Below are 27,705 nucleotides of genomic sequence, written 5' to 3' on the forward strand. Positions count from 1 at the left end.
AATATTTATCTTGAGATACGAGTAAATTTTTGAGCAAATATTTATCTTGATACAAGTACAATTTTGAGCAAATATCTTGAGATACGAGTAACATTTTGAGCAAATATTTTTCTTGAGATACGAGTAAAATTTTGAGCAAAATATCTTGAGATACGAGTACAATTTTGAGCAAACATTTGATGTACGAGTGCCTGGAAGTATATTGTAAAAACATATCCACATTTTTCCATGCATATATAATTTTTTGCAGACTTACTGGTAACCATCTCGCCCATGAGCGGCTCGCTCTCCACGCCGCCGTTGATGGCGTAGACGTAGAAGCGGTAGAGCGTGCCGGGCTGCAGGTGGGTGACGTCGGCGTAGGCGTTGGGGGAGACGGGTAACTGGAGGGGGCGGATCTCGCTGCCGTCGGGGGCCACGGGGGAAAAGGTCACCCTGTAACCCGTCACCTCGCTGGGTGGGCCGTTCCACGTGATGGTGATTTTCATATCTGTCACCTCGTAGAACTGTAAGTCGGTGGGCGGGGCTACCTCCTCTGTGGTCAAAAAAAAAATTGCATAATGAAGAAATCTTCACTAAAAGTCTAAATGACAGACTTTAGAAATTATGGAGTAATAAATAGTAATAAAAAGTAATAAATAAGTTAATTTAAAAATTGTGTAAATAAATAAATAAATAATAAATAAGTAATGGAAAATTACATGAAGAAATAAATGACTAATAAAGAAGTTAATAAAAAATATATAAATAAAGAAAAAATAAATACATTTAAATAAGTTAAGAGGAAAAAAACAAAAATAAATAAGTAATAAATGAGTCAATAAAAAATATATAAATGAATAAATAAATAAGTAATAAATAAGTTAAAAAAACAAACATGAATAAAGAAATAAGTGCGTAGTATTTATTTGACCACTTCATTTAATGTTGACTACTACCTATTTATTATGTTGACTTTTTATTTATTATGTTGACCAATGATTTATTATTAGTTATTGATTATTTATCTGTTTAAATCTCATTACACTTGTATAACGATGAATTCAAGGCATTCAATTCAGTTTAAATTCAGCTACGTTGCTATACTTGAATTTTAGCGCCTCTAACGGTTGAAGTGTGAACTGCATGTCATTTCTCAGTTGTATGGGCACAAATTCTGAAACAAAATCATTTCAAAAATGACATTAAAATACAGCGGTCACACTGTAATAAGATTTTTTTTGGTGTTGTGTGTTACATTTTGTTTTTAAATTAGTTCCTATTTTTGATAAAAAGACAATTTCAACAGCAACTTCAATTGACAAATGTATTTTTTGACATTCAAAAATGAAGAAATATGGTGTTATTTAGCGCTGAAATGGAAATAATAGTTTTTAACATTTCTGGTAAAAACAACATGTTATTTACCACTTTTAAGCATTATTTTTTTGGTTAAAATATTAAAATATCAATGGTATTATATGATGGAAACAACTTAACTTGTAGTTTGGGCTGTTTTTTATTGAAGTGGTTGGGCAAATATTAAAATAACCTAAAAAAATGATTAATAACAATAAGAATTACATTTTTTTATGAATTACCATGTTTAAATAGTCTATTATTACTTAACTAAAAAGTGGTCCACTTTCGTGAACAAAGTCCCTGAAAGCGTTAAACAAAACACTAGAATTTTTTTTTCCACCAAAACATCTGGTTTGACTTTCAAAAGCCTAATAAACATTGTTTTTGTCCGCCTGACCTTAAGATAAGAACTTTATTCCACATTCTTTTCCCTTTCTGAGACAAACGGAGGTCATTTTGGGGCCATGCTGTTCTCAGGTGGTCACAAAATTCAACAAAAAAAACATCTACGCGGTGTTTGTTCAATCCAAAATACCTGGTTTAGAAGATCCAGTGGTTTGGACTTGGACGAAAACAGGTTGGCTCTCCAGGTTCTCCTCCACGGCAAAGATGCTGATGTTGTAGAGCACCCCCGGGTGAAGGTCCACCAGGTTGACGGAGGTCTCCGAATCGGGAAGGTTCAGCTCGGTGCTGCTGCCCTCTAGCGAGGGTGTGTAGACCACGCGGTAACCTGGAAGGACAAACAGGCGTCAAAAAAGGCAATAAAAATAGTTTAAAATTGTTTTAATATGATACATAACTGAAAAAAAAATGAAATTCGTTTTTTTACCAGTAATAGGAGCTTGAGGTTTGGACCATCTAATGCGGATCGACGTCTCGCCGACGTCATCGATGGTGTGACGAGCGGGAGTGTCTGGAGCTGTGAAGAAAAGGATTTTTTAGTTTTTTTTAGCAACCATTGTACCACATTGTACACCCATTTGAAGTCTACCTGTGGTCTGCGAAGTGGACAAAATGAGGGTGGCGTCTCCATCATCCGGAAGTTCGTAAACATTGACGTTGTAGCGGCGCCCGGGGAGAAGGTCGCCGATGGTGACCGATGAGGTTGATCGAGGAAGGTCTGAAACGGGGATGAGGACAGTCCAATTAGCATTCACGGGGGGCGGAGCTCCACATTTAGGCCGTGACCAAACGTCCGGGCGACCAAAACGTCCGGGCGACCAAAACGTCCGGTCGGCCCAACGTCCGGGCGACCCAACGTCCGGGCGACCAAACGTCCGGGCGACCAAACGTCCGGGCGACCAAACGTCCGGGCGACCAAACGTCCGGGCGACCAAACGTCCGGGCGACCAAACGTCCGGGGGACCAAACGTCCGGGCGACCAAACGTCCGGGCGACCAAACGTCCGGGGGACCAAACGTCCGGGCGACCAAACGTCCGGGGGACCAAACGTCCGGGGGACCAAACGTCCGGGGGACCAAACGTCCGGGGGACCAAACGTCCGGGCGACCAACGTCCAGTCGACCAAACGTCCAGTCGACCAAACATCCGGGCGACCAAACATCCGGGCGACCAAACATCCGGGCGACCAAACATCCGGGCGACCAAACATCCGGGCGACCAAACATCCGGGCGACCAAACGTCCAGTCGACCAAACATCCGGGCGACCAAACGTCCGGGCGACCAAACGTCCGGGCGACCAAACGTCCGGTCGGCCCAACGTCCGGGCGACCAAATGTCTGGGCGACCAAACGTCCGGGCGACCAAACGTCCGAGTACCCATTTAGACGTCTTGGTTCTTTGTATTTTTTTCTTACCCAAGACTTGGCGTTGCGCGCCCTGTTCGCTGAGCTCGTACTCCACCCTGAAACCGGAGATGGTGGACGAAGCCGAGGTCCAGGACACCACAAAACTGTTAGAGGTGATTTCCGTCACCGATTCCGAGGTGTCCACCAATGTCGGGGGTTTGTTGGTCTCGCCTTCAGACGTTTCCACTTGAGACGGAGATGGAAATGGAGGTTCAGGTCGGGTCTACATACTGGAGTGACTTGGTTTTTCTGGTCCTGGTTTACTCACGGGAACCGTGGTTGGTCGTGAAGTCAAAACGCGTGACTTCGCGTTGGCCATAGCGGAGGATGCTGATAAGTTGACCCTCGTAGGTGACCCCGGGACGAAGGCCGGCGATGGTGTAGGAGTTCAGGTGACCGGGGACCACCACCTCTCGCCAGGGGTTGCGGGAATTTTTCTAGGAAATCAAAGACAACTTTTAGGGGAAGCTTTCAAATCATTGAACTAGCCTTCAATGGTAAATAACAAAGGGTTTAATATCCAAGTACTGTTGAAAACAGTAGATATTTAGATATTAAACTCTCTCATGAATATCATTTTGAGAGCTGGTTTCAACAGTACTTCGATATTACACAGTACTTAGATATGAAACAGTACTTAGATATTAAACTCTCTTTTAGATATTAAGCAGTACTTAGATATGAAACAGTACTTAGATATGAAACAGTACTTCGATATGAAAGAGTACTTCGATATTAAAGAGCAGTTCGATATTAAAGAGAGAGTACTTAGATATTAAAGAGAACTTAGATATTAAAGAGAACTTAGATATGAAACAGTACTTAGATATCAAACAGTACTTCGATTTTAAACACTACTTCGATTTTAAACACTACTTCGATTTTAAACACTACTTCGATTTTAAACACTACTTCGATTTTAAACACTACTTCGATTTTAAACACTACTTCGATTTTAAACACTACTGCGATTTTAAACACTACTTCGATTTTAAACACTACTTCGATTTTAAACACCACTTTGATTTTAAACAGTACTTAGATAAAACTTCTCTCTTAGATATTAAACAGTATTTAGATATCAAACAGTACTTAGATATCAAAAAGTACTTAGATATCAAAAAGTACTTAGATATCAAAAAGTACTTACATATCAAACAGTACTTCGATATGAAACAGTACTTCGAAATGAAACAGTACTTTGATATGAAACAGGTTGAACTCACAATCTTCCACTTGAGGATGTACTGTGTGATCTGAAGCGAAGAGGGAGGATTCCACTGGATGGGGTGCGAGTCGGGCTGCTTGCCGGCCTCCGTGATGATGACCTGAACTGGCCGGTGACCACCTGGAAAGTTGCGGCGAGACAGGATGAGCACCCGAGGAGCGTTAACACGCCCGTGCGAGGGCGGCGGCCGCTGAAAGCTGGCTTTTGTGACATCACACCACCACCCCACCACCCCCACCACCGCTGTGACATCACACTTGACTACTATGTTGCCCACTATTTACCGTGTCTGACCAAAATGTCTTGGTTGCCACATTCAAGCGGGGTTGTGAACTTTTGCAAAACAACAATTTAAAACATTGTGACCTCACAGCAAGGGGTCGAACTCGTTTTTTTTGGTCGCGAGCCATGTTGAGGTTTGGTTTTCATCCAGAAGGTCTTTTTAATTATTTAATTTGGTGGATAATATTAATTGATGAATGGATTGACAGATTTTTTGATTGGGGAAAGATTATTTTGGGATGTTAAATGTTGTTTTTGAGGGTTTTAATAGCAAATAGTTTTGATTAAAATTTGTTTTGAGGGCAAATATTTGATGTAACTTCATGTAACTTTTTAATTTCTTTAATTAGGCGGCCAAAATTAGTTTATTAATCCATTGAAAGGTTTTCTGATGGTGGAGATATTATTTTTGGATATTAAAATGAGTATAAATATTGTCTTGGGGGCCTAAACAACAAATATTTTCTATTTAAATTTGTTTTGAGGGCAAATATTTTTGTATCATAATTTGTTTTGAGGGCAAATATTTTATGTATCATATATTGTTTTCAAATGTTTTTAGTTAAAAAGTTAATTTTGTGGTTTTAAAAATCTGTTAACAGTGAAAAATTAAAGGGTAAAGCCTGTCTAATTTTAGTACTATTAAACACATTTTAGTACTATTAAAAAACATTTTAGTACTATTAAACCACTACTTATTTGTTACTTTGTTAACAGATGGTGAATTAAAACAAATAAAAATGTTTTTTCCAATCTAAAATCCCGTTTTTGGGGTTTTTTTCAGAGTTTTGGAACCAATTAATTAGCTTTTAGTTCATTTCTATGGGAAACTTTGATTTGAGTTAAGAGTAAATTGACCTACAAGCGCATTAATCTCATATCTCAAGGTACCACTGTACATTAAGACATTACAAGACTCAAATCCAAAGCTAGTCCTTATTTTCTAAGATTCCTACCTTGATAATCCTGCTGGGGCTCACATCTCATTTCTCCGATCCCGTTGCCATAGCAATAACAGCGGTAGTGCAGGCCGTGGATGACTTTGTCCCACGACTCGCCGATTTGATAGAAGGCCCTGGTCTGGGGCTCCTGACACTGATCTTATGGGGGGCGCCAGATAATGACAAAGTCAGTTTTTTTCTCCTAAAGAGCAGACATTAAAGCAGGGATGGGCAAACTTTTGGACCAGCACAAGATAGGATACATATAAAAAAAAGTGCATCCGTTAACAGTACATTTGAAACATCAACTGGAAAAAAAAGTAATAAAGTATTAACAAACTCATCACTCATTGTTAAAGTCAAAAGTATAAAGTATAAAGTCAAAAGGAATGTATTAAGAAATATTAAAATGTCATTTAAAAAAAGATGGAGGGGCTGTAAAAACACAGCTACTGCCACTGGCTTCCGCGTGACGGCGCCATCTTGGGGGGAAAAAAATAAAAAAATAAAAATTAAAAAACTAAAATTTAAAACAAATTAAAAAACAAATTATAAAAAAATATATACCGTATTTTCACGACTATAAGGCGCACTTAAAAGTCTTAAATGTTCTCCAATATAGAGAGTGCACCTTATAATCCAGTGCGCCTTATATAGGGAAAAACTGAAAACCAAAAAACGAAAAACCACCACTGTCGGATATTAAAAAAACACAAACACCTGAACTGAATACTCAATACTGTTAAATATGCGGATCAGCCATTTTAGTTTACAAAATCTTCCGTCATATAGCTCCTCCCCCACTGCAAGATTTTATACAAAAAAAATCCAAAATGGCTGGCTCTAAAGGTGACTGTGTAGTGAGTGCTTCATACCTGGAAGTCAATAGCAATTACCGTATTTTCACCACTATAAGGCGCACTTCAAAGTCTGACATTTTCTCCAAAATAGACAGTGCGCCTTATAATACAGTGCGCCTTATATATGGAAAAATGTCATTCATTGAGGGTGCGCCTTATAATGCGGTGCGCCCTATAGTCGTGAATATACGGTTATCAAAAAAATATATTTGGACAATGTCGACGGGCCGAATTAAAAACCCTAACGGGGCCGTATGTGGCCCGCGAACCGTAGTTTGCCCACACCTGCATGAAAGTGTACCGTCTTACCGATGGCGTCGCACTTCCAGCGTCCTCGACCTTGGCCGTAGCAGGTGCAGTTCATCATGTAGCCCTCGTCGTGGCGCTTGGAGAACTCTTGGTTGACGTCGTAGGTCAAGCCCTCCACGATGCACTGGTCTGGACACGCCCCCAAAAGTGAGAAAAGATGGCGCCCCACCCGGTCTTTCCCGCCCGACGTCTTTTCATACCTCGAAGCTGCGAATGGGCGATGCAATTCCACTCGCCGCGACCACTCCCCAGGCACGTGCATTCCATCATGTGACCCATCACGTCGTGGCGTTTGTCCCATTTGTCGCCGACGCGGTACATGACGCCATCGTTGGTGGTGCATACCTCCTCGTGGGCTGTGGAAATAAAAAATGATGTTTCGGATTGTTGGGAAATCATTTTTTAGACAGTAAAATTCGTTCAAATTTTCTTTTGGAGCAACTATTTTGTTAAATTTTTTCATTTGCTTAGATGTTTTTTTAATTAAAAATGAAAGTGGATGGCAAATATATATATATTTTTTTTACATAAAAAAATTGTCAATACAGCAATACAGTAATCCCTTGAATACCAAGGCCTCACTACATTGCTGATTTTTTTCTGGGGGAATTTTTATTTTATTTCTTATTTTTTGTAAGTTTATAAAAACTTAAAAACCCACATTGAAACTTTAAAAAAGAAATTTAAAAATATTTATTTTTACTTTATTAAAATAGGAGTGACTCTACTTTCTACTGTCGCGGCCATTTTTGGTCTATATTAACCTCGATAATTGAGAAATTATTTTTTGCTGCGTAATAGAAAATATTTTACTAAATTTTTTCATTTGCTTAGATTTTTTTAATAAAAAAAGGGTGGAAAAAATATATATTTTTTTTACAGCAAAAGATATTCAATACACTAATCCCTCGAATATCGCGGCCTCACTACATCACTGATATTTTTCCAGAGGAATTTAGTTTTTTCATAAATGTTTGTGTAAGTTCATAAAAAAGTAAAAATACACACTGAAACTTCAAAAAAAAGGAAAAAAATATGTATTTTTTCTTTTTTAAATAGGTTGTGACAACTATTTTTGTTTGGTGTACTTACTGTATTTATTTACGGTGAAAATTAAAATGGGTGAAAAGGTAAACATTGTCAGTCCTATTTGTATACTTGTATACTAAATGTTTAATTTTGAAGAAAAAAATAGATAAATAACTTACCGGCCATGGGACAGAATCCAAAGTGTTGATCGGCATCGTAGTTGTAGGTGGTCCCGCACCACTTCATGTTATCGCGACGTCCGTCCGAGGTGCAGTCGGTGTAATTACGCCCGCTGTAAAGGTAGGGGAAGTGGCAAAGGGCGCCGTTGGCGTTGCCCCCTCGTGTGGCCACGATAGCTATTGAACAAAAAGAAATATTGTGTCAAAGTGGAGGCCCGGGGGCCAAATCTGGCCCGCAAAATCCTTTTGTGTGGCCCGGGAAAGTCAATCATGAGTGGTGACTTTCTCTTTTAGGATATAATTATAATCAAGAGTATAAATGTATATTAAATTTCCTGATTTTCCCCCTTTTGAATCAATAAGTCATTTTTAAGCCATTTTTCTGTGTTTTTAGTTAAAAAAATCATGTGTAAAATCAAAACGTATATTTAAAAAAAGCTAAAATAAACATTGTTTTAGATCTATAAAAAAACGGAATATTCAGGGATTTTAATCCAGTTTTTTTAATCCAAAATTGTAAATTTTTAATCATTTTTTTCTGTTTTTAGTTCAAAAATCCTTTTGTAAAATCTAAAAATATACCAAAAAGCTAGCCCGACACCCTTTGTATAGATGTATATTAAATTTCCCTAATTCCCCCCCTTTAAATCAATCGTCGTAATTTTTAATCATTTTTTTCTGTGTTTTTAGTTAAAAAATCATTTTGTAAAATTTAAAAATATATTTAAAAAAATCTAAACATTGTTCTCAACATTGTTTTATATCTATCAAAACCTGAATATCCAGGGATTTTAATCCGTTTTTGAATCCATAATTGTAAAATTTTAATCAATTTTTTTCTGTGTTTTTAGTTCAAAAATAATTCTGTAAAATCAAAAAATATATTTAAAAAAAAATCTAAAATAAACATTGTTTTAGATCAATAAAAAACCTGAATATACAGGTCTTTCAATCCAATTCTTTTAATCCATTTATACAAAAAAAATCTAAATATTCTATCAAAAATGGTCCTGCCCACTTAAAATCAAGTTGACATTAAAGCTGCCTACACACCAACCCGAATCTGCCACCCATGGGTTACACATACCGTTCTTCTCTGTACAGTAAGAGTACTGCTGATCCCTCTCATAGTCCGAAGTAGTGGAGCACCAAAGTTGTCCATCTGAGCGACCATCCGTAGTACACGAATAGTACGTCTTCCCCATGTAAACAAAGGGGAAAACGCAGGGTTGCCCATCCGAATTGCCGCTGTACACTTGGTTGCGAGCCTCTGGCCATCAAAAATAAAAATAAAAATTTAAAAAAATTGGTCATGGTAAGATTTTGGGGGTTCAAACCCAGATTTTTTCCTCACTCACCCCACTCCTCACAGCTAACGCCATTTCCCAGACAAGTGCAAAGCATCTGCTTGCTTCCCTGGTTTCGAATCCAACGTTGGCCGTGGTAGTACGTGGCTCCCGAGTCGGTTCGGCAAGTTCCTTCCACGGTCGGTTCCGGTTGGAACTGCGGGGCGAGCGGACTCACCACCACCGAACCGGATCCTGTTAGAGATGGCTGTGAGTGGAAGGATGGATGGATGAATGTGATTTTTTTTTTTACCTAGTCCGGCGTTATGGCGCTCGCACTTCCATTCGCCGCGCCCGTTTCCCAAACACAAGCATTGTAGCGTGTTGCCGTTAGCGTCGTTCTTGGACCAAGCGTCTCCGATGCGGTACGACGTTCGGGTGTCCTGGTCGTTGCAGCGGTCTGTTCACAAACACATAAAAACGGGTTACACTTGGCCTATCTCGCAATTTTTGTCAAACGATTCGACTTGAATGGCCAAATAAAAAAAAATAATAATAATAATTGGTGCTTGGATGTTTGGTCGCCCGGACGTTTGGTCCCTTTGGGTGGCCAGTCAAATGGTGACAGGGAGTTTACTGTTGAAACCAGCTCTCAAAATTATATTTATGAGAGATATTTTAATATCTAAGAGAGAAGTTTAATATCTAAGTACTGTTTAATATTTAAGTACTGTTTACTATCTAAGTACTGTCTAATATCCAAGTACTGTCTAATATCCAAGTACTGTCTAATATCCAAATACTGTCTAATATCCAAGTACTGGCTAATATCTAAGTACTGTTTCATATCTAAGTACTGTTGAATATCGAAGTACTGTTGAATATCGAAGTACTGTTGAATATCGAAGTACTGTTGAATATCTAAGTACTGCTTAATATCTAAGTACTGTTTAATATCTAAGTACTGTTGAATATTGAAGTACTGTTGAATATTGAAGTACTGTTGAATACCGAAGTATTGCTTAATATCTAAGTACTGCTTAATATCTAAGTACTGTTGAATATTGAAGTACTGTTTAATATCAAAATACTGTTTAATATCAAAAAACTGCTTAATATCAAAATACTGTTTAATATCAAAATACTGTTTAATATCAAAATACTGTTTAATATCTAAGAGAGAGAGAGTTTAATATCCAAGTACTGTTTAATATCTAAGAAAGAAGTTTAATATCTAAGTACTGTTTAATATCGATGTACATTTGACCGGTGACCAAAAGACCGGCGACCAAATGTCCGAGCACCAAATTTTTTTGGGGCAATATAACCTTTTCATCAAAATAGTAATAATACTCATGATAATCTCTTTTAAATGTACAGCAGAAAGGGAATTGGGCATCTACTGTTCTTGTTATATTGATTTTTTAAAGCTGGCGGCCATCTTGGGTGGGGCGACTGGAGCATTATTAGTTCAGTTGTCTCATGCGTTGACTTAATAATTAATGCAAGTTCATGAAGATAAGATTTCAGGCCACATGAGACTTGAAAACTGGATTTACGTGTATTTAAAATCTCAAGCTAGCAAGGCTAACAAAAACGGGAAGCTATATTTTGTGGGTTTTTTTTTTTTGCTTACTTCTGGAAGTACAGGTGATCCGGCCGTTGCCCTCGCCAAGACAGGTACAGTCCAGCATCATCCAACCTTGGTAGGGTTTCTCCCAGGTCTCCCCCACCACGTACGATGAGGCGGCGTTGTTGTCGTAGCAACGCTCGGCTGAAGAAAAGAGCTACGTTAGCTGACCTGGCGACCCTTCCAGTCCAAATGGATTGGAGGTCTACGGATTGACCGACCCACGGGCTTGCAAGTCCACTCTCCTTTGGCGTTGCCCAGACAAACACACTCCAGCATATAATCGGCCGTGTCGTGAGGCCTCTGCCAGGTGTCGCCGATTTTGTACGAGCGTCCTCCTTCGTGGCAGCGATCTACACAGAGACATTTTTTGGTCAATCGACTATCTACGGAAGAGGATTGGGGACATTAAAGAGAAAAAATGGAGGCCAAGATTCTGAGTCTGTTATTAGATTTCAAAGTTGATTTTGAGAATTCAAACTTAAATCTCAGAATTTAAAGTTGATTCTGAAAATTAAGACTTGATTCTGAGAATTCAAGGTTGATTTTGAGAATTCAGGTTTGATTATGAGAATTCAAGGTTGATTTTTGAGAATTCAAGGTTGATTTTTGAGAATTCAGGATTGATTCTGAGAATTCAGGCTTGATTCTGAGAATTCAGGCTTGATTCTGAGAATTCAATGTTGATTCGGAGAATTCAAAGTTGATTCTGAGAATTCAAAGTTGATTCTGAAAATTCAGACTTGAATCTCTGACAATCTAAAGTTGATTCTCAGAATTCAAAGTTGATTCTGACAATTCAGACTTGATTTTCAAAATTCAGACTTGCTTCTCAGAATTCAAACTTGATTCTCAGAATCCTGACCTCCTTCCCAAAATTCTGACTGCCCAAATTCATACTTAATTCTCAGATTTCTGACTTGAAAGTCAACAAACTTTGGCCACATTTTTTACGCCCCCCCCCCCTCTCCACCCCAACCAATTCCCTCAACTCACTTCCAATAGTACAGCTGATCTTGCCCCGCCCAGACCCGATACAAGTGCAGTCCCACAACAATCCGTCCTTTGGTCTCTCGTAGGTTTCGCCCACCCGGTACGTCCGGTCATTGTACTTGTCGTAACAAGATTCCTCCACTGACCAAAAAAAAGAAAAAAAAAAAACAGACAAAAAGTGGGTCCAGACAGGAAACAAAAGAGAATAACAACATTTGCTTTCTTTGGCTGGGCCTAATTAATACATGTTTACCAAAAGGGGGCGGAGCTCTACTGACCTTCGGGTTTGGTTTTGCATTTAATGCCTTGCACGTCATCGCAGGTGCACAAAAGCGTGCTGCCGCGGTACGATTTCTCCCACTGCTCGTTGACTCGGAACGAGCGACCGTTCTCCTCGCAGCCCACTGTGCGTGGTTAAAACGTGGGTTAGAAAAATATGAAAAGGTATATTGAAAGCCAAGACCAATAAATAATGGACAAAATCCTTTCAATTCCGAACAAAAAACTTGACAAAACATTAAATATATTTTGGGTCAAAATTTTGTCATACAGCAGCTTTTATCAGGGTAAAAAATTAGACCATATTAGTGAATATTCATGCAAAAAATATGATTTGTTTGGGCCTTTTAGGGTTATTAATATTAATTTTCTTCCGTGTAAAATTAGATGTGAATTATCTAGTAAGCAGGAATTGTTATTTTTTGTAATTAACAGTAAAAAAATATGCATATTTATGAAATGTCTTTTGCCTAACAGATAAAAGATATGTTTTATTAATATTATTGATCAATTTCAGAGTTATTGGTGGTCACAAACTGATGAAGTTGTTGTTTTTATTTAAACATATCCACACACACACTAACAGTTCTTAGGCTATAGTTATCCATAAAATTTCATATTAATAGATACTTATTCAGGGAATTTTTACCCAATTTACAGCTGTTCAATTATTTAATAATTGTTCAATAAAACCTCAAAATTCAACTAAAAATATTTTTATTTTATATCTCTCTATATAGATATATAAAAACACAAAAAATACTCCTGTGCAACTTGTACTTTTTTCCCTCTTTTTTTGGTGGATTTTTTTGCAATTTATTAAACTGATATTATACTAAAAATATTAATTATAATTGAGACCTGGCACAATACTAAACATGAATGTAATTGTGTAGAATAGCCCAAAATGTGACAACTTTGTGCCTTTTTTTTGTGCTATAATAAAAAAAATACAAAAAAAAACATGTTCACATACTTTATAAATAGTTATTGGGCTATCTGCTCACAGAAAAATGCTTAAAAATAGTTATTAAATTAGATTAGATAGCTTAATCCATTCCATATTTGGGATATTTATATTATGAATTATTTAAAATTATTTTATTTTGATATATATAATATTTTGTTAACTATATTAATTATTTTTAATTTTTAAATGAGTATTATTGGGCCAAATTGTGATAATGAAAAATGCATTTCCAGCTAATAAAGTGAAATAAAAGCTAGTTTGAGGATAACAACATTAATAGAAATTACATATTTTCACACTAATTTGCAGAAAATAGAAGTATATACTAGAAAATGACCAAAAATGTAAGACAAATAAGCAAAAAGTGGTGTAAAAAAAATCAAAAATAACCAACCTGGACCGACGGCTTCTGTGTGAATGAAATCGGGGAACACCTGATACTGTCCGCCCTGCCTTTTCTTCTTGGGGGCGCCGTGGACCAGCGTGGTGCCGCACACGCACGCCGCCACCAGCACAAGTCTGGCCAGCGGGATGCCGGACATCTTGAGTACGAAACCAGCAACAAAAAAAAAACGAAGAGAAACGGGGAGCGGAGATTCTTCTCAGTGGCTTGTTGTTGTTGTTGTCCCCACTGAGCGAGGATGAGGAGATTCCACTGTGGAGCTTATAAAGGCTGCCCATGGCTGGAATGCAACCTGCTGCTGGAAAAGGGGGAGGAGTCAGGGGGAGGGGCAAAGGAGGAGTCTTCATTGGCGGCCACGCTCCCTTTTCCGGAAAACAAAGAGTGGGGGAAATTCAGTAATGTGTCATTACAGTAATCCCTCGATTATTGCGGTTGATGTAAACCAGACATGGCCGCGACAAACAAAAAAACACAAAGTGGGGTCAACTTTAAAAAAAAAAAATTTAAGGATATATTTTTACAAAAAAAAATTGTTCAGGGTAAATTTTCACCAAAAAAATACAAATTTTCAGGGTAAATTTTCACACTTTAAAAAAATGTATATATGTATTTTTTTACTTTAGTGCTGACTTCTAGTAGCAGGCGGAGGAGAGGGGAGGGGCTTCCGTATTTATTTAATTTATTTGATTTATTTGATTTATTTAATTTATTTAATTTATTTAATTTATTTAATTTATTTAATTTATTTAATTTATTTAATTTATTTAATTTATTTAATTTATTTAATTTATTTAATTTATTTAATTTATTTAATTTATTTAATTTATTTAATTTATTTAATTTATTTAATTTATTTAATTTATTTAATTTATTTAATTTATTTAATTTATTTAATTTATTTAATTTATTTAATTTATTTAATTTATTTAATTTATTTAATCTATTTAATCTATTTAATCTATTTAATCTATTTAATCTATTTAATTTATTTATTTATCTTTTAATTTATTTTAATTTATTTTAATTTATTTATTTATTTTTTAATTTATTTTAATTTATTTTAATTTATTTAATTTATTTAATTTATTTAAATTATTTAATTTATTTAATTTATTTAATTTATTTAATTTATTTAATTTATTTAATTTATTGAATTTATTTAATTTATTTAATTTATTTAATTTAGTTAATTTATTTATTAAATTTATTTAATTTATTTAATGTGGTATAAAGGGGTATAAATGTTTTACTTTGAAGGGAAAATCTTAAGAAAAATCATACTGAAGAATTTATTTTTATAATTCAAAATTCCAAAATGGCGCCTCCGCGTACAAGCCAAACTCTTCTTTTGACAATTTCTCGGGTATAAGCCGCTCCCTGATTCACAATTTTAATAAAATATAAATCAATTATTGTTGCCTGCACATAGACAAATTTAAAAAAGAAGTCAGGTGACCACTACAACCAGGAAGTGTGTCCGTAGTAGTCTAGTTTGGCATCCTGAGGTAAGATGGCGGCACCCCAAGTGAGTTTTTTCACATTTTGAGATACATTTTTTTGTTGAATTTCATTCATAAACGTCAAAATTGCTATTTTTTAAGGGTTTTATCTGTTTATCTTTTCTCAATTTTGAAAGAAACGACCGGATCGGTCACATTCTTTTGCCCTTTCCTGCATTTCAAGTCTAATTTGTGCACATATAAGCATTTTTTGACAGACAAAAATGACAAATATGCAAGAAAATGTAGAAAGAATTTGAAGCTTTTTTTTGGGCGGGGCAAAAACATTTTTTTGGTCATTAACGTGAAAAAAAAACATTTTTTCTCGCAAATTTTTGGAAGAAAATACGATTCGGCAAAACCTGCATTTTTTTTATATATATTTTTTTCATTTTTTTTGTGGAGTCCATTTTTATTTGTGGCGAGCTTGACAGTTGCGCACTTAACCAAACTTTGATGAACTCAGCATTTTTGCAGAGGGAAAGAAAAAAAAAGATGTAAATATTTGCGCAAAAAGTCAAAGCGGATTTTTGGCAAGAATGGCCACTTTGGTTTTGGGGCAAGGCAAGAATTCCTGGCCGGCCTGGGAAGACTCACTCTCACTTTTACTGTGCTCCTTTTGTTAAAAAACAAAAACCACGTACTTATGCCTGTTTTATGTCAAGATGCGCTACTGATAATTGACAGGCCCCCTACTGGTCCAGACCATTTTAGATATAATATTTAGATTTTGGAGTTTTTATAAATGGATTAAAAGCCCTGAATATTCCGTTTTTTTATAGATCTAAAACAATGTTTATTTTAGCTTTTTTTGTATATATTTTTAGATTTTAGAGAAATATTTTCGAACTAAAAAACACAGGAAAAATGGATTAAAAAAATTATAATTGTTGATTTAAAAGGGGGAAAATCAGGATATTTAATATACATTGGGCTATTTTAGATATAATATATAGATTTTTGAATTTTTATAAATGGATTAAATGCCCTGAATATTGCGTTTTTTTATAGATCTAAAGCAATGTTTATTTTAGCTTTTTTTTGTATATATTTTTGGATTTTAGAAAAATATTTTTGAACTAAAAATACAGAAAAATATGATTACAATTTTTGTTTATCTTCTCTATTTCAAATTAAATGACCGTACAAATAAATAAACAATAAGAAAGAAATAAACTAGCAAATAAATAAAAAATAAAATTAAAAAAATCCATCATAAAATTAATTAATAGATACTTTTTTCTGCAATTAGTCAAATATGCTGAAAATAGCAAAAAGTACGAAAATAGCTATTTTATCAAAACTATATTTGGGAATCGAAGGTAAAAAAAAAAAGCTATAACTTCAAAAACAAAACAAAAAAAAATCACAAAAAAAGCATATTCCATGTCCCCAAATAAAAATGAATGCAAAATGTTTTTGTTATCCTGATAAATTGTAACAATATTTTTAGCAATGACGTATCATTGGTCGAATTCCGCAACTTATCTGGCAACCCAAATAGCAGTAAAAATAAAACAAGTTTCACTACAAATCAAATTAAAACAGATAAATAACCATTCAACTGTCCTTTCCTCAAAAACAAGGTATTCATTTTGCATTTGCCCAGGGCTTTTTTTTCCAGGTAACGCGGGAAACATGTCACCATTTTGTCCAACATCACTCACTCACTCACTCATTCACCATGAGTCACTTGACCCTGTCTAGACCAATTTGAGGCGTCAACAACATACCTGCTACGTGTGCTTGACAGACGGGGGCGGAGCCAAACCGGAGGTGCAGCAGCAGCAGCAGACTCATCTCCGTCCCGGTAGTGAATTCACCCGCTAATTTTCCACCCCAAAAACGGTCTTTTGAGTCCTTTAACGACATTGGACAGAAAGGAAAAACACATTTAAAGGGTGCTGGAGGACAACATGTCAATCTTAGGGCTATGTACCTTAATTTCTCACATATATCGTATTTTCATGACTATACGACGCATCGCATTTAAAGGCGCAGTGTCAGTAACGAGTGCTATTTCTGTATTTTAAACACACAATGGATGCACCACACTTAAAGGCGCAGCCAGGCATGGGAAAAATACATCAGCTTAAACATTTACGCTACATCCGGGCGCTAAAAACCTGTTTTTAAAAAGGCAATGGAAGAATAACTGAGTTGGGTTATACTTTATTTAGCCATTTTATGTACTCACCAACAAATCCATCAAAATCATCATTTTCAGTGTCCGAATTGAACAATTCTCCAAATAAGTCATCGAAAACGCAGTTTTTTACGTTCATTCAGGCGGCCACAATACATTAGCAAATAGTAGCTAGCTAGTAGCTAGCGTCCATGCTTCGAAAAGCTGTGTTGAGCTTGCCGTTGTTGTCCTATTGACTGATTTATTTGATTTTATTGTGATAACAATTTTAGTTTTGGTCCATATATAAGGCGCACTGGATTATAAGGCGCCTTGTCTATTTTGGAGGAAATTTAAGACTTTTAGTCGTGAAAATACGTTAAAATATGTCGCTAAAAGTGATGACTGAAGGGTATATATAAAAATGAAAAAATTAACTTACTTGTGCCTCCCATTGCTCGCTGAGGGCGCCGCCATCTTGCCAAAGACACACTTCCTGGTTGTAGTGGTCACCTGACTTCCTTTTTGAATTTGTCTACCTGCTGGCAAAAAGTATTTTAGGAATGTTGAACTATAAATCCATTTATACAGTATTTCATAAATACCACAAGCTCATAAGTTAGCATGAAAAGAGCCAGATTAGGCTCTTGAGCCATAGGTTCCAATTGATTTTTGAACAATGTTTTAACTTGTTGAAGAAAAATCAGTTTTTCCGGCAAACATTCATGTTAGTGTTCTGTTTCCTCACCAATGTGGCAAAACGCTGGCTTGGGCACACTTGAATCACCGGGTGGGAAGTGACGATGATGAGGACGATGAAGAAAAGCATGGGTCACAGTTCGCACCCACGCCACGATTTTTTTTTTTGCCGGCTAGCCAGCGAGGCGGATGAGATGGCACCGCTTGACTTTTTTTGGTGGGGACGTGCCGACGTGGGGACTGGAAATGGCTACGGCACCCCCTGTTCCAAGACCTATGGCTCCAGAGCCACATGTGGCTCTTTGGAATTTAATACAATGCTTTTAATATTGGGATTATACAATTATGAGATTTAAAGAGTCACTACAAAAGGCATAAATAACAACAACAAACAATATATAATAACAATAACTAATAAATAAATACCAATAAATGTTATATAAATAACAATAAATATTAAATCAATAATGACAATAAATGTTAAATCAATAATGACAATAAATGTTAAATAAATACTAACAATAAATATTAAATAAATACTATCAATATTAAATAAATACTAACAATAAATAGATAAATACTATCAATGTTAAATAAATAATAACAATAAATGTTAAATCAATACTAACAATACATATTAAATAAATACTATCAATATTAAATAAATAATAACAATCAATATTAAATAAATACTAACAATCAATATTAAATAAATAATAATAAATATTAAATAAATACTAGCAATAAATATTAAATAAATATTATTTAATAGTATTCCGGTTTCCTCCCACGTTCTAAAAACATGAATGCTGAGCTAATTTTATGCTAAATTGCCCATAGTTATGATTTGTTGTCCTGAAGTCAGCTGGGAGAGGCTCCAGCACCCCCCGCGAGCGTAGTGAGGATATAGTGGTTCAGAAAATGAATGAATGAATATATAATCCATAAATAAGTAGTCGAGAATATAAATAAGTACACAAAAAATGAAAAACTTAAATAATAATATAATATATACATATATATCTATTAATAGATAGAATACATATTCTCTGAGCTAAAATATGGAATAAAAACTTACCTTACGTGACATTAACACTACATTTTTGTGATATTTATTTATATTTATTTTAATTACTCTCATTGATTAGCAACAGCATAACAATGTCGCCTCAAAAAATATTTTTTTTTACTTCAAAAAGTAGTAAAATCACCCAAAAAAAGTACATTTTTTCATGTAATTTGACTTTCCCCATTCCGATTCGGCCTCTCAAGCAATAACATATGAAAAATATGAATTATTTATGGCCCTGTCATAAAGGTAACCGAGCCTCGACCTGTGGTTTTCACGCCGGAGATCAAATGGAGCAGCTTAGCGAACGTACGTCGAGCGTTTTGCTAAATGCTATGGTGTCATGGCGTCAAGGCATGGGAACAAATCAGATTTGTGTCCAAAATGGAGCCCTTACAAGTATCAACTTCACATGGGTGAGATTCTCATCATCCCGACGCCAAACCCCCCCCCCTCCCTTGGCGTTCCTTTTGGGTGTCCGACCGACTCTTGTCTATTTTTGGCGTCTTTTCAGAGCGGCCAGATGGAACTTGTCCTTTTGTTTTTCAAAGGGAAATGCCAAAATGTTCGAATGGACTAAGAGACACATTTTGTAGTTGTCACACTCGTGAAGTACGTTTTGGGGGAAATTTATTTAGTTATTTATTTTTTGGAGATTGTTGCTAATGTGGTTATCTTTTTAAGACTGTGTGGAAGTGCTATTTTCAATGGCAATTTTCAATGGCTACTTTTCAATGGCTATTTTTCAATGGCTATTTTCAATGGTTATTTTCAGTATTTTTTATTCATATTTTCATTCCATATTTTCAATCCACATTTTCAATCCACATTTTCAATCCACATTTTCAATCCATATTTTCATTCCATATTTTCATTCCATATTTTCAATGCATATTTTCAATGCATATTTTCAATGCATTTTTTCCATCCATATTTACAATGCATATTATAAATCCATATTTTCAATTTGTATGCTTGGCTAAGGTCATTTGTACAATTCATCTATATTTTTATATCATTGTTTTTTATAAATAAATAACATTTTAAGTCAATTTAATAGAAATAAAAATAGAAATACACTATTTAACACCGAGTATTTTTTTTCCTTGACCGTTTTTTTTAAACTAATTTTAGTAGTATTTATACATAATTACTTGTAACCACAATACACATTTTATTCTTTTAAAATTAAATAAATCAATTAAATTAGACGATTTAAATGGCACCCATTGAATTAACCCTGTAAGTCTAAAGCAGAAAAACACATAATTTATGTTAAAAAAAAGCTAATTTACCAAAACCTTCTTGTCTAAAATGACAACTACAAAATAAATTGGACTCCCATGGACGTCAATGGCTGCCAATGAGTTAATTTTTTTGTTTTAAAAAAAACTCAAGTCAGCTAAAACGTCATCTTGAGCCCGTTTGTTTGTTTACACCGATGCTTGGTTACCCTCATACACTCATCAGATCACAACTTTTACAATCTCGCTCAGGTCGGCCGGCCGGCCGGCCGTGACTCACCCGCGCGCCAATGCGGTTTTATACAAAAAAAAAACCTGTAAAAAAAACAAGCGCACAAACCGCCACGGAATGATTCATATTCCGCGGACGTCTGGCAGCGTTGCACGACAGCATTTCCCGGCAGAACGCTAGCGAGCCGCCGAAGAAAACATGAAGGACGTGCAAAAGTGAAGTTACAAAAGTGGAACGAAGGAAAGACAGCATTTTGGAAAGGATCTGGCAACCCTGGGGTGTGTGTGACCTTTGACACTGTGACTCAATTGTTCCCGTAAGTGTCCCATGGCTATGCGTTTACCAGAAATTTGAAGAATTTGCTAAAAAAATCTGCAAAACTCAGTCAGAAATGCCAATTTATGAGACATTGCGGGGTGCCGGAGCCTATCCCATCTTACTTCAGACATGGGGTGGATATCCTGAATGGGTGGGCAGTTAATCGCAAGATAAACGACCAATCGCTCATCAGTAGGGGCAATTTAGCGCACTATTAGCCTAGCATGCATGCATGTTTTTTTTGACGGAGTACCCACAAAAATCCCACACAAGCCCGGTTGGGGAGAACATGCAAACTCCACATAGGTTCTATATATTCTGTTTTTTTTTAATAGATCTAAAACAATGTTTATTTGAGCTTTTTTTAAATATATTTTCAGATTTTACAAAATAATTTTTGAACTAAAAACACAAAAAATGATTAAAAAATACAATAATATTTAGATATTTTTCTTTATAAATAGATTAAAAGCCCTGAACATTCTGTTTTTTATAGATATAAAACATTATTTTTAATTTTTTTTTAGATTTTACAAAATGATTTTTGAACTAAAAACTGAACAAAAATGATTAAAAATTACAATAATCTTTAGATTTTTTATTTTATAAATGGATTAAAAGAACTGGATTAAAACCTCTGAATATTCCGTTTTTTATAGATCTAAAGCAATGTTTATTTGACCAATTTTTCTTTAGATTTTAGTACAAGATTTTGTACTAAAAACACAGAAAAATGGATTAAAAACTGACAATTATGGATTAAAAAGGGGAAAAATCAGGATATTTAATATATATCTCGACTCTTCATTTAAATTTAATCCTAAAACAAAGTCGGCACTCACCATTTACTTTCCGGACCACAAAAAATGATGTGGCGGGCCAGATTTGGCCCCCGGGCCTCCACTTTGACACCAGTGGTCCACATAAATGGATTAATTAAACGTATTCCAAAAATAATAATGTTAATGTCTATTATTAATATAATAATGGAGCAACAACTGTTCAAGTACAAACACCCCTAAAAAAGCCACTTTCAAATGGAATGGTTACTCACCGGGTTTGTGTACATTAGCATCTGCAGCGTCTTCACATTTTCACGTTGTGGAGGTTTACGCAATATGTTGTCAAGTCTCGATCTGGCTACCTGACAAGTGAGAACCAACAGTCAGAGTCGAGTGTACACAACATCAACAACAAAAAAATGACATGTCAGTGATAAACCACCAAATTGTACGCCAAGAAATGGAAAAAAAATCCAGTGAAATGCGCAAATATATCAGCTTGAACTCCACTTGACCTAAACATTGATGTAACTTGGAACAAAATTTTGTTTTGTTCCACGTCCTTCAACCAATAAAAAAAGGGGGCGCAATCACGCTGTTATTTTGATGAATGTTGCGTTTAGGGAATAAAAGTTCAACAGAATAATTCATCGGTGGCAGCATTTGATGAAAACAAATTTTTTTTGACTACAAATCCACCAAATTTAACGTATTTATTGGACTTTAAAAAGCAGGATTTACTGCCAACCCTCCCAATCCCAGTGAATTGGACACCAAAAATCTTCAGTTACAGCTTCTAGGCCTTTCAAAATAAAAAAAATATGAATTCCAGTACTAAAAAATGACGCTACTTACGGTTAGAAAAGTTCCAAGTCACCATTTTGGAAGGAGATGAAAGATTCCCGCTTGGACGGCGAGCCAATGTTTCCGAGCCGAAGAGACCAAATTAGCACGGGGAGAAGAAATGTGCGGGAAACATCACAACACCACACACACGTGTTAGTGTCGTTACTGGGCGGCCGGCGTGAAAGCCGCAAAAGGGGAAATGGACAACTGGACTCCGTCTGAAAACTACAAACAATGACGTCAATTCAAAGAAAGACAACATTTTATCCATCTTCTTTTTTAATACACATAAATGTGTAAATATGTATGCATATGTATATGTGTGTGTATATGTATGTGTACCGTATTTTCACGACTATAAGGTGCACTGCATAAGGCACACCCTCAATGAATGACATTTTTTCCACATATAAGCCGCACTGTATTATAAGGCGCACTGTCTATTTTGGCGAAAATGTAAGACTTTTAAGTGCGCCTTATAGTCGTGAAAATACGGCATATGTATATATGTGTATGTGTATATGTGTATGTGTATATGTGTATGTGTATATGTGTATGTGTGTATGTGTATGTGTGTGTATCTGTATATGTGTACGTGTGTGTATGTGTGTATGTAGATATGTGTATATATATGTGCATATGTGTATATATGTGTATATATGTCAATGTGTATATAAATGTGTATGTATTATGTGTATATAAATGTTTATGTATTATGTGTATATAAATGTGTATGTATTATGTGTATATGTGTGTATATATGTATGTGTATATATGTATGTGTGTGTATGTGTATACATGTACATATGTGTATGTACATATCTATATATGTATATGTACATGTGTATATATATATATATATATATATATATATATATATATATATATATATATATATATATATATATATATATATATATATATATATATATATACACATATTTTTACATTTATATATAAATACATATATATAAATACATAGACACATATACATACATTTGAGCTCTAATGTCAATTTGCTTATATCTCATCAATTTTTCCATATAAAAGAACAAAATTTCAATTAATCTGTATGAAAAAACGGACAGTAATACAGAACTGTACATAATAATGTCATTTTATTGCAGATCCTACTTATTTGTTACTGTATTACTGCATATATATTTTTCATGTGTATGTATCGTGTCTGTATGTATATATATATATGTATGTATGCATTTATGTGTATGTGTATTGTGTTGAATTAGTGCAATTAAAAATGTTTTTCCATTGTAACATCCTATTTAAGGTGTTTTTTTATACATATTAATTGATATTTAGTTATTTTATATGGGAAAAATTGATGAGAGACAAGCAACTTGACATATGAGCTCAATTCTGAAACGTATTAAGCTCATATCTCAAAGTATTACTGTACATAGTGTACATAGTCAACTTACCTTTCTGTGAGCAAATAGAAGTTATTTTGGTGTGTTACTTTGTGGTAAATTCTTGCCTTGACTGACTGTGGAAGGAAGATAGGAAGCATATGGCCACATTGCAACATAATTTAATTGTCCAAAAAAATGCTGGCTTTCCCATTTTCTTGGCTCACATTTCAACAATCGGACTCTGTTATTTTTTCGGGGAATCAGCAGATTGAGCGATGGTGCTTGCTCACTCAGGCGGATCATTCAAACTGACGGCTCAGCATTCTGGAGAAAAAAAAAAACATTTATCATTACCGTATTTTACGGATTATAAGTCGCAGTTTTGTGTGAAATTATGGCTACATTATTATATCATTCCACTTTTGCACAATGTATCGGACTTGTGTTTATTTTACGGCTTAAGAAAAAACGGGAGGTCTAGCGCGTAAAAAAGGGAGTCTGATAAAAGACAGCTGCCTGCAAAAAAATGCCATTTGCCAGCCTATAAATCCGTCCACGCTATCTCCGCCTGCCTGGCCGCCTTCAATTGGCTTCGAGGAAAGGTCAAAACTCCCTGAGGCCAAAAAGTGGCCTGAGGAGGTTTGGAATGTTGCACGGGTGCATTATTGCTCCTTGGGGACCCCGGCAGGATTTACCCAGAGGGTCCGCTACGCACCTGAAAGTATTTGTCCTTTCTAAAAAGTGAGCTAGCCACAAGAAACGCCATCTAAATAAGGGTGTTGGTTTGTGGGCCGCATTAATTAAAGTCAAATCGATTTTATGTGGGCTGAATTATTTTAGATACAGTTGTACCTTGAGATAAGAGCTAAACTGAGCTCGTATGTCGATGTACTCGTAACTCAAATCAAGGTTTCGCATAGAAATGAACTAAAAACTAATTAATTGGTTCCAACCCTCTGAAAAAAATTTCCAAAATTGGATATTGGATTGGAAAAACATTTGTATATGTTTTAATTTGCCGTCTATTAACAAAGTAAGACATAACTAGTGGTTTAATTGTACTAAGATGTTTTTGAATAGTACTAAAATTAGACTAAACTTCTTGAATACAGGATGAATAAAGTTATCCAATCCAATAATAAAAGGAATACAGTGGTACCTCGAGATACGAGCTTAATGTGTTCCGGGAGTGAGCTTGTATGTCAATTTACTCATTACTCAAATGAATATTTCCCATAGAAATGAACTATAAACAAATTAATTGGTTCCAACCATCTGAAAAAAAACACCCAAAACAGGATATTGGATTAGAAAAACATTTTTTTGTTCTAATTTGTCGTCGATTAACAAAGTAACAAATAACTAGTGGTTTAATAGTACTAAAATCTGCCTTTTTGCATGGCAACGCGCTCGTAACATAACATAAATACATTTAAATGAACTTGGATTACGGTGCATCTATTCACAATGTAACAAATACCTAGTGGTTTAATTGTACTTTTTTTTTTTTTTTAAATAGTACTAAAATTAGACGTATTTTTTGCATGGCAACGTGCTCGTAACATAACACAAATAAATTGAAATGAACTTGCATTGAGATACATCTATTCACAAAGTAACAAATAACTAGTGGTTTAATTGCACTATAAGTACTAAAATCATTTTTTTTTCTGCATGGCAACGTGCTCGTAACATAAACAAATTGAAATGAACTTGGATTAGGATGCACTCAAAAATGAGTTTAATCTAACTTTACACTAAACTTAATTCTAATTTTGTCTGACATTTTGATACCTTTCTTAGCTCTATTGGCCCCGCCTCCACCCTGACTTTCAGATGCAAGGCTCCGCCCAGTGCTCTTAGAGACATTATTACACGAGGGAGTTGCGACTCGTATCTCAAATTGCGCGTATGTCAGGGCACTCATATGTCAAGGTACCACTGCAGTAGATAGAAGTCATTTTCGACTTATTTCAGTTTAACTTTCTATGCTGAATCAATTGGAACAAAAAAAATAACCCACTAAAGTCCTTTTATGGAACAGTTTGGACCTTCCTTGTCTATAACAATAAGATGAATCCCTAAAGGTTAACATCTATGTCCAAAATGGTGATCTCACGCCATGGATTCATCCCAAAAGGTCATTTTAAAGCATTTAGCAGACCACAGGCCGAAATCAACATCTGCGTTTGTTTTAAAAAAAGTACGGTGGGGGCTCACGGGGGCCATCAATCACCATTGGCTTTGTATATCTCAGACTTTTTTAACGCATTACCTCATTTTCTGACCCAGGAGGAACCATTGGAAGACTCAGCCAGTCCATAGTGATATCCCATGATGGATAAGGTAGGTTTCAGCTTGGCTCTGAGGAACGTAAAAGAAAGTTCGTTAAAGAATCGTGTTCTAAAACGACTGAACTTTCGGGAAACTTACCGTATTTTCACGACTATAAGGTGCATCGCATTATAAGGCGCACCCTCAATGAATGACATTTTTCCATATATAAGGCGCACTGTATTATAAGGCACACTGTCTGTCTATTTTGGAGAAAATTTAAGAGTTTTAAGTGCGCCTTATAGTCCTGAAAATACGGTAATTGCTATTGACTTCCAGGTATGAAGCACTCACTACTACACAGTCACCTCTAGAGCCAGCCATTGTTGATGTTTTGGATTTTTTATATAAAATCTTGCAGTGGGGGAGGAGCTATATGATGGAAGATTTTGTAAGCTAAGATGGCTGATCTGCATATTTAACAGTATTGTTCGTGTTTTTTTTTAATATCCGACAGTGGTGGTTTTTCGTTTTTGGTTTTCTGTTTTTTTCCATATATAAGGCGCACTGGATTTTAAGGCGCACTGTCTATTTTGGAGAAAATGTAAGACTTTTAAGTGCGCCTTATAGTCGTGAAAATACAGTAAGCCTTTTTTGATCCAGGAGATAACGTCTTATGTCATCTCCGGAAGGCGTCTGAAGGCGTAGATGGCGTAAAAAAAAACATCTAAGAAATCTTCGATATGACTATCTAAAAAATAAGAATAAAAGCAGCATGATTCAGCACTTTTAGCGTAAAAAGTAGGAGGTTGAAAGATAGCAAAGGCCCCATGAGGACAAAATCCGCATCTAATTAAAAAAAGCTCTTTGATTTTATCGGGAGATATTCTATCCCAAAAACTCGGATCGGAATATGTAAACAAGAGTTTTCCGAATCCTCCTTTTTAGAAGAGTTTGTCCTGGAACAAAAACATTGTAAAAAAAACTTTAATTAACAACAAGGGACGACGTTTTAAGGACATACTGGAAAGGGAGGACAAAAGTCCACATGCAGCATGTTCTTGCTTTTTGACAGACATCTGGTAAACGCATGGATTTTTTTTATCCGAACTAAGAACTTCCTGGTGTTAAAGTTATTCTTGGCGCAATCATCATTGTTACGTCATGTTTACTTTTTTTTTTAGTGGTTTAAGTTACCTCGTTTTTTTTGGGAGTTGTTCATCATTCCAAGTGCTGACATGTCCATTGCGTAGTTGTGTACGGAAAATCTTTGGAGAATTCATCTGATATCCTCGCTTAAGATCCACGTGATAGTTAGTACATGCTGTCCTAATGTGTAAAGGCAATTCGGCAACCCCGGGAGAGAAGTTTTAGTATCGTTTTTGTCTTACTTACTGTGGCGTAGTGGTTGCTTTGCTGCTCCACGACCTGGACGGCTAGTTGTGGTGGATGGAAGCTGTAATTCTGATTTTTGTTAGAAAATTCTGACGCAAAACGTTGAAATCGAAGACTGGAATCTGATGAAAAAGCTGTCTTATTTGTCTTACTGTTCTGTAGTGGCTGCTTTGCTGCTCCACGACCTGGATGGAAGCGGTAATTCTGATTTTTGTTAGAAAATGCTGACCCAAAACGTTCGAATCGACGACTGGAATCCAATGGAAACGTCGTAGTATTTGTCTTACTGTTCTGTAGGGGCTGCTTTGCTGCT

The 27,705-nt window shown here is 35.6% G+C and overlaps 1 protein-coding gene across 2 annotated transcripts in view; it reads right to left on the bottom strand.

The window, feature by feature from the left end:
* The window catches only part of fn1b (fibronectin 1b), a 34,929-nt gene extending 21,145 nt beyond the window's left edge, over positions 1-13,784 (bottom strand). For both annotated transcript variants that reach the window (XM_077712679.1, XM_077712678.1), the window contains exons 1-19: positions 13,531-13,784; positions 12,166-12,291; positions 11,891-12,028; positions 11,116-11,247; positions 10,901-11,038; positions 9,578-9,724; positions 9,337-9,519; positions 9,066-9,248; positions 7,979-8,155; positions 6,971-7,126; positions 6,771-6,899; positions 5,617-5,760; positions 4,377-4,498; positions 3,419-3,587; positions 3,160-3,336; positions 2,333-2,461; positions 2,171-2,260; positions 1,877-2,071; positions 257-535 (exon numbers count right to left, since the gene is read on the bottom strand). In XM_077712679.1, coding sequence (XP_077568805.1) covers positions 257-535; positions 1,877-2,071; positions 2,171-2,260; positions 2,333-2,461; positions 3,160-3,336; positions 3,419-3,587; positions 4,377-4,498; positions 5,617-5,760; positions 6,771-6,899; positions 6,971-7,126; positions 7,979-8,155; positions 9,066-9,248; positions 9,337-9,519; positions 9,578-9,724; positions 10,901-11,038; positions 11,116-11,247; positions 11,891-12,028; positions 12,166-12,291; positions 13,531-13,678 — 2,962 coding nt within the window. In that variant the 5' untranslated portion in view covers positions 13,679-13,784. The remainder of the gene's footprint in view (positions 1-256; positions 536-1,876; positions 2,072-2,170; positions 2,261-2,332; positions 2,462-3,159; positions 3,337-3,418; positions 3,588-4,376; positions 4,499-5,616; positions 5,761-6,770; positions 6,900-6,970; positions 7,127-7,978; positions 8,156-9,065; positions 9,249-9,336; positions 9,520-9,577; positions 9,725-10,900; positions 11,039-11,115; positions 11,248-11,890; positions 12,029-12,165; positions 12,292-13,530) is intronic.
* Between the last annotated feature and the right edge of the window lie 13,921 nt (positions 13,785-27,705).

Source organism: Stigmatopora nigra, chromosome 3, assembly GCF_051989575.1.
Source record: "Stigmatopora nigra isolate UIUO_SnigA chromosome 3, RoL_Snig_1.1, whole genome shotgun sequence".
In the NCBI taxonomy this organism is placed as follows: domain Eukaryota; kingdom Metazoa; phylum Chordata; class Actinopteri; order Syngnathiformes; family Syngnathidae; genus Stigmatopora; species Stigmatopora nigra.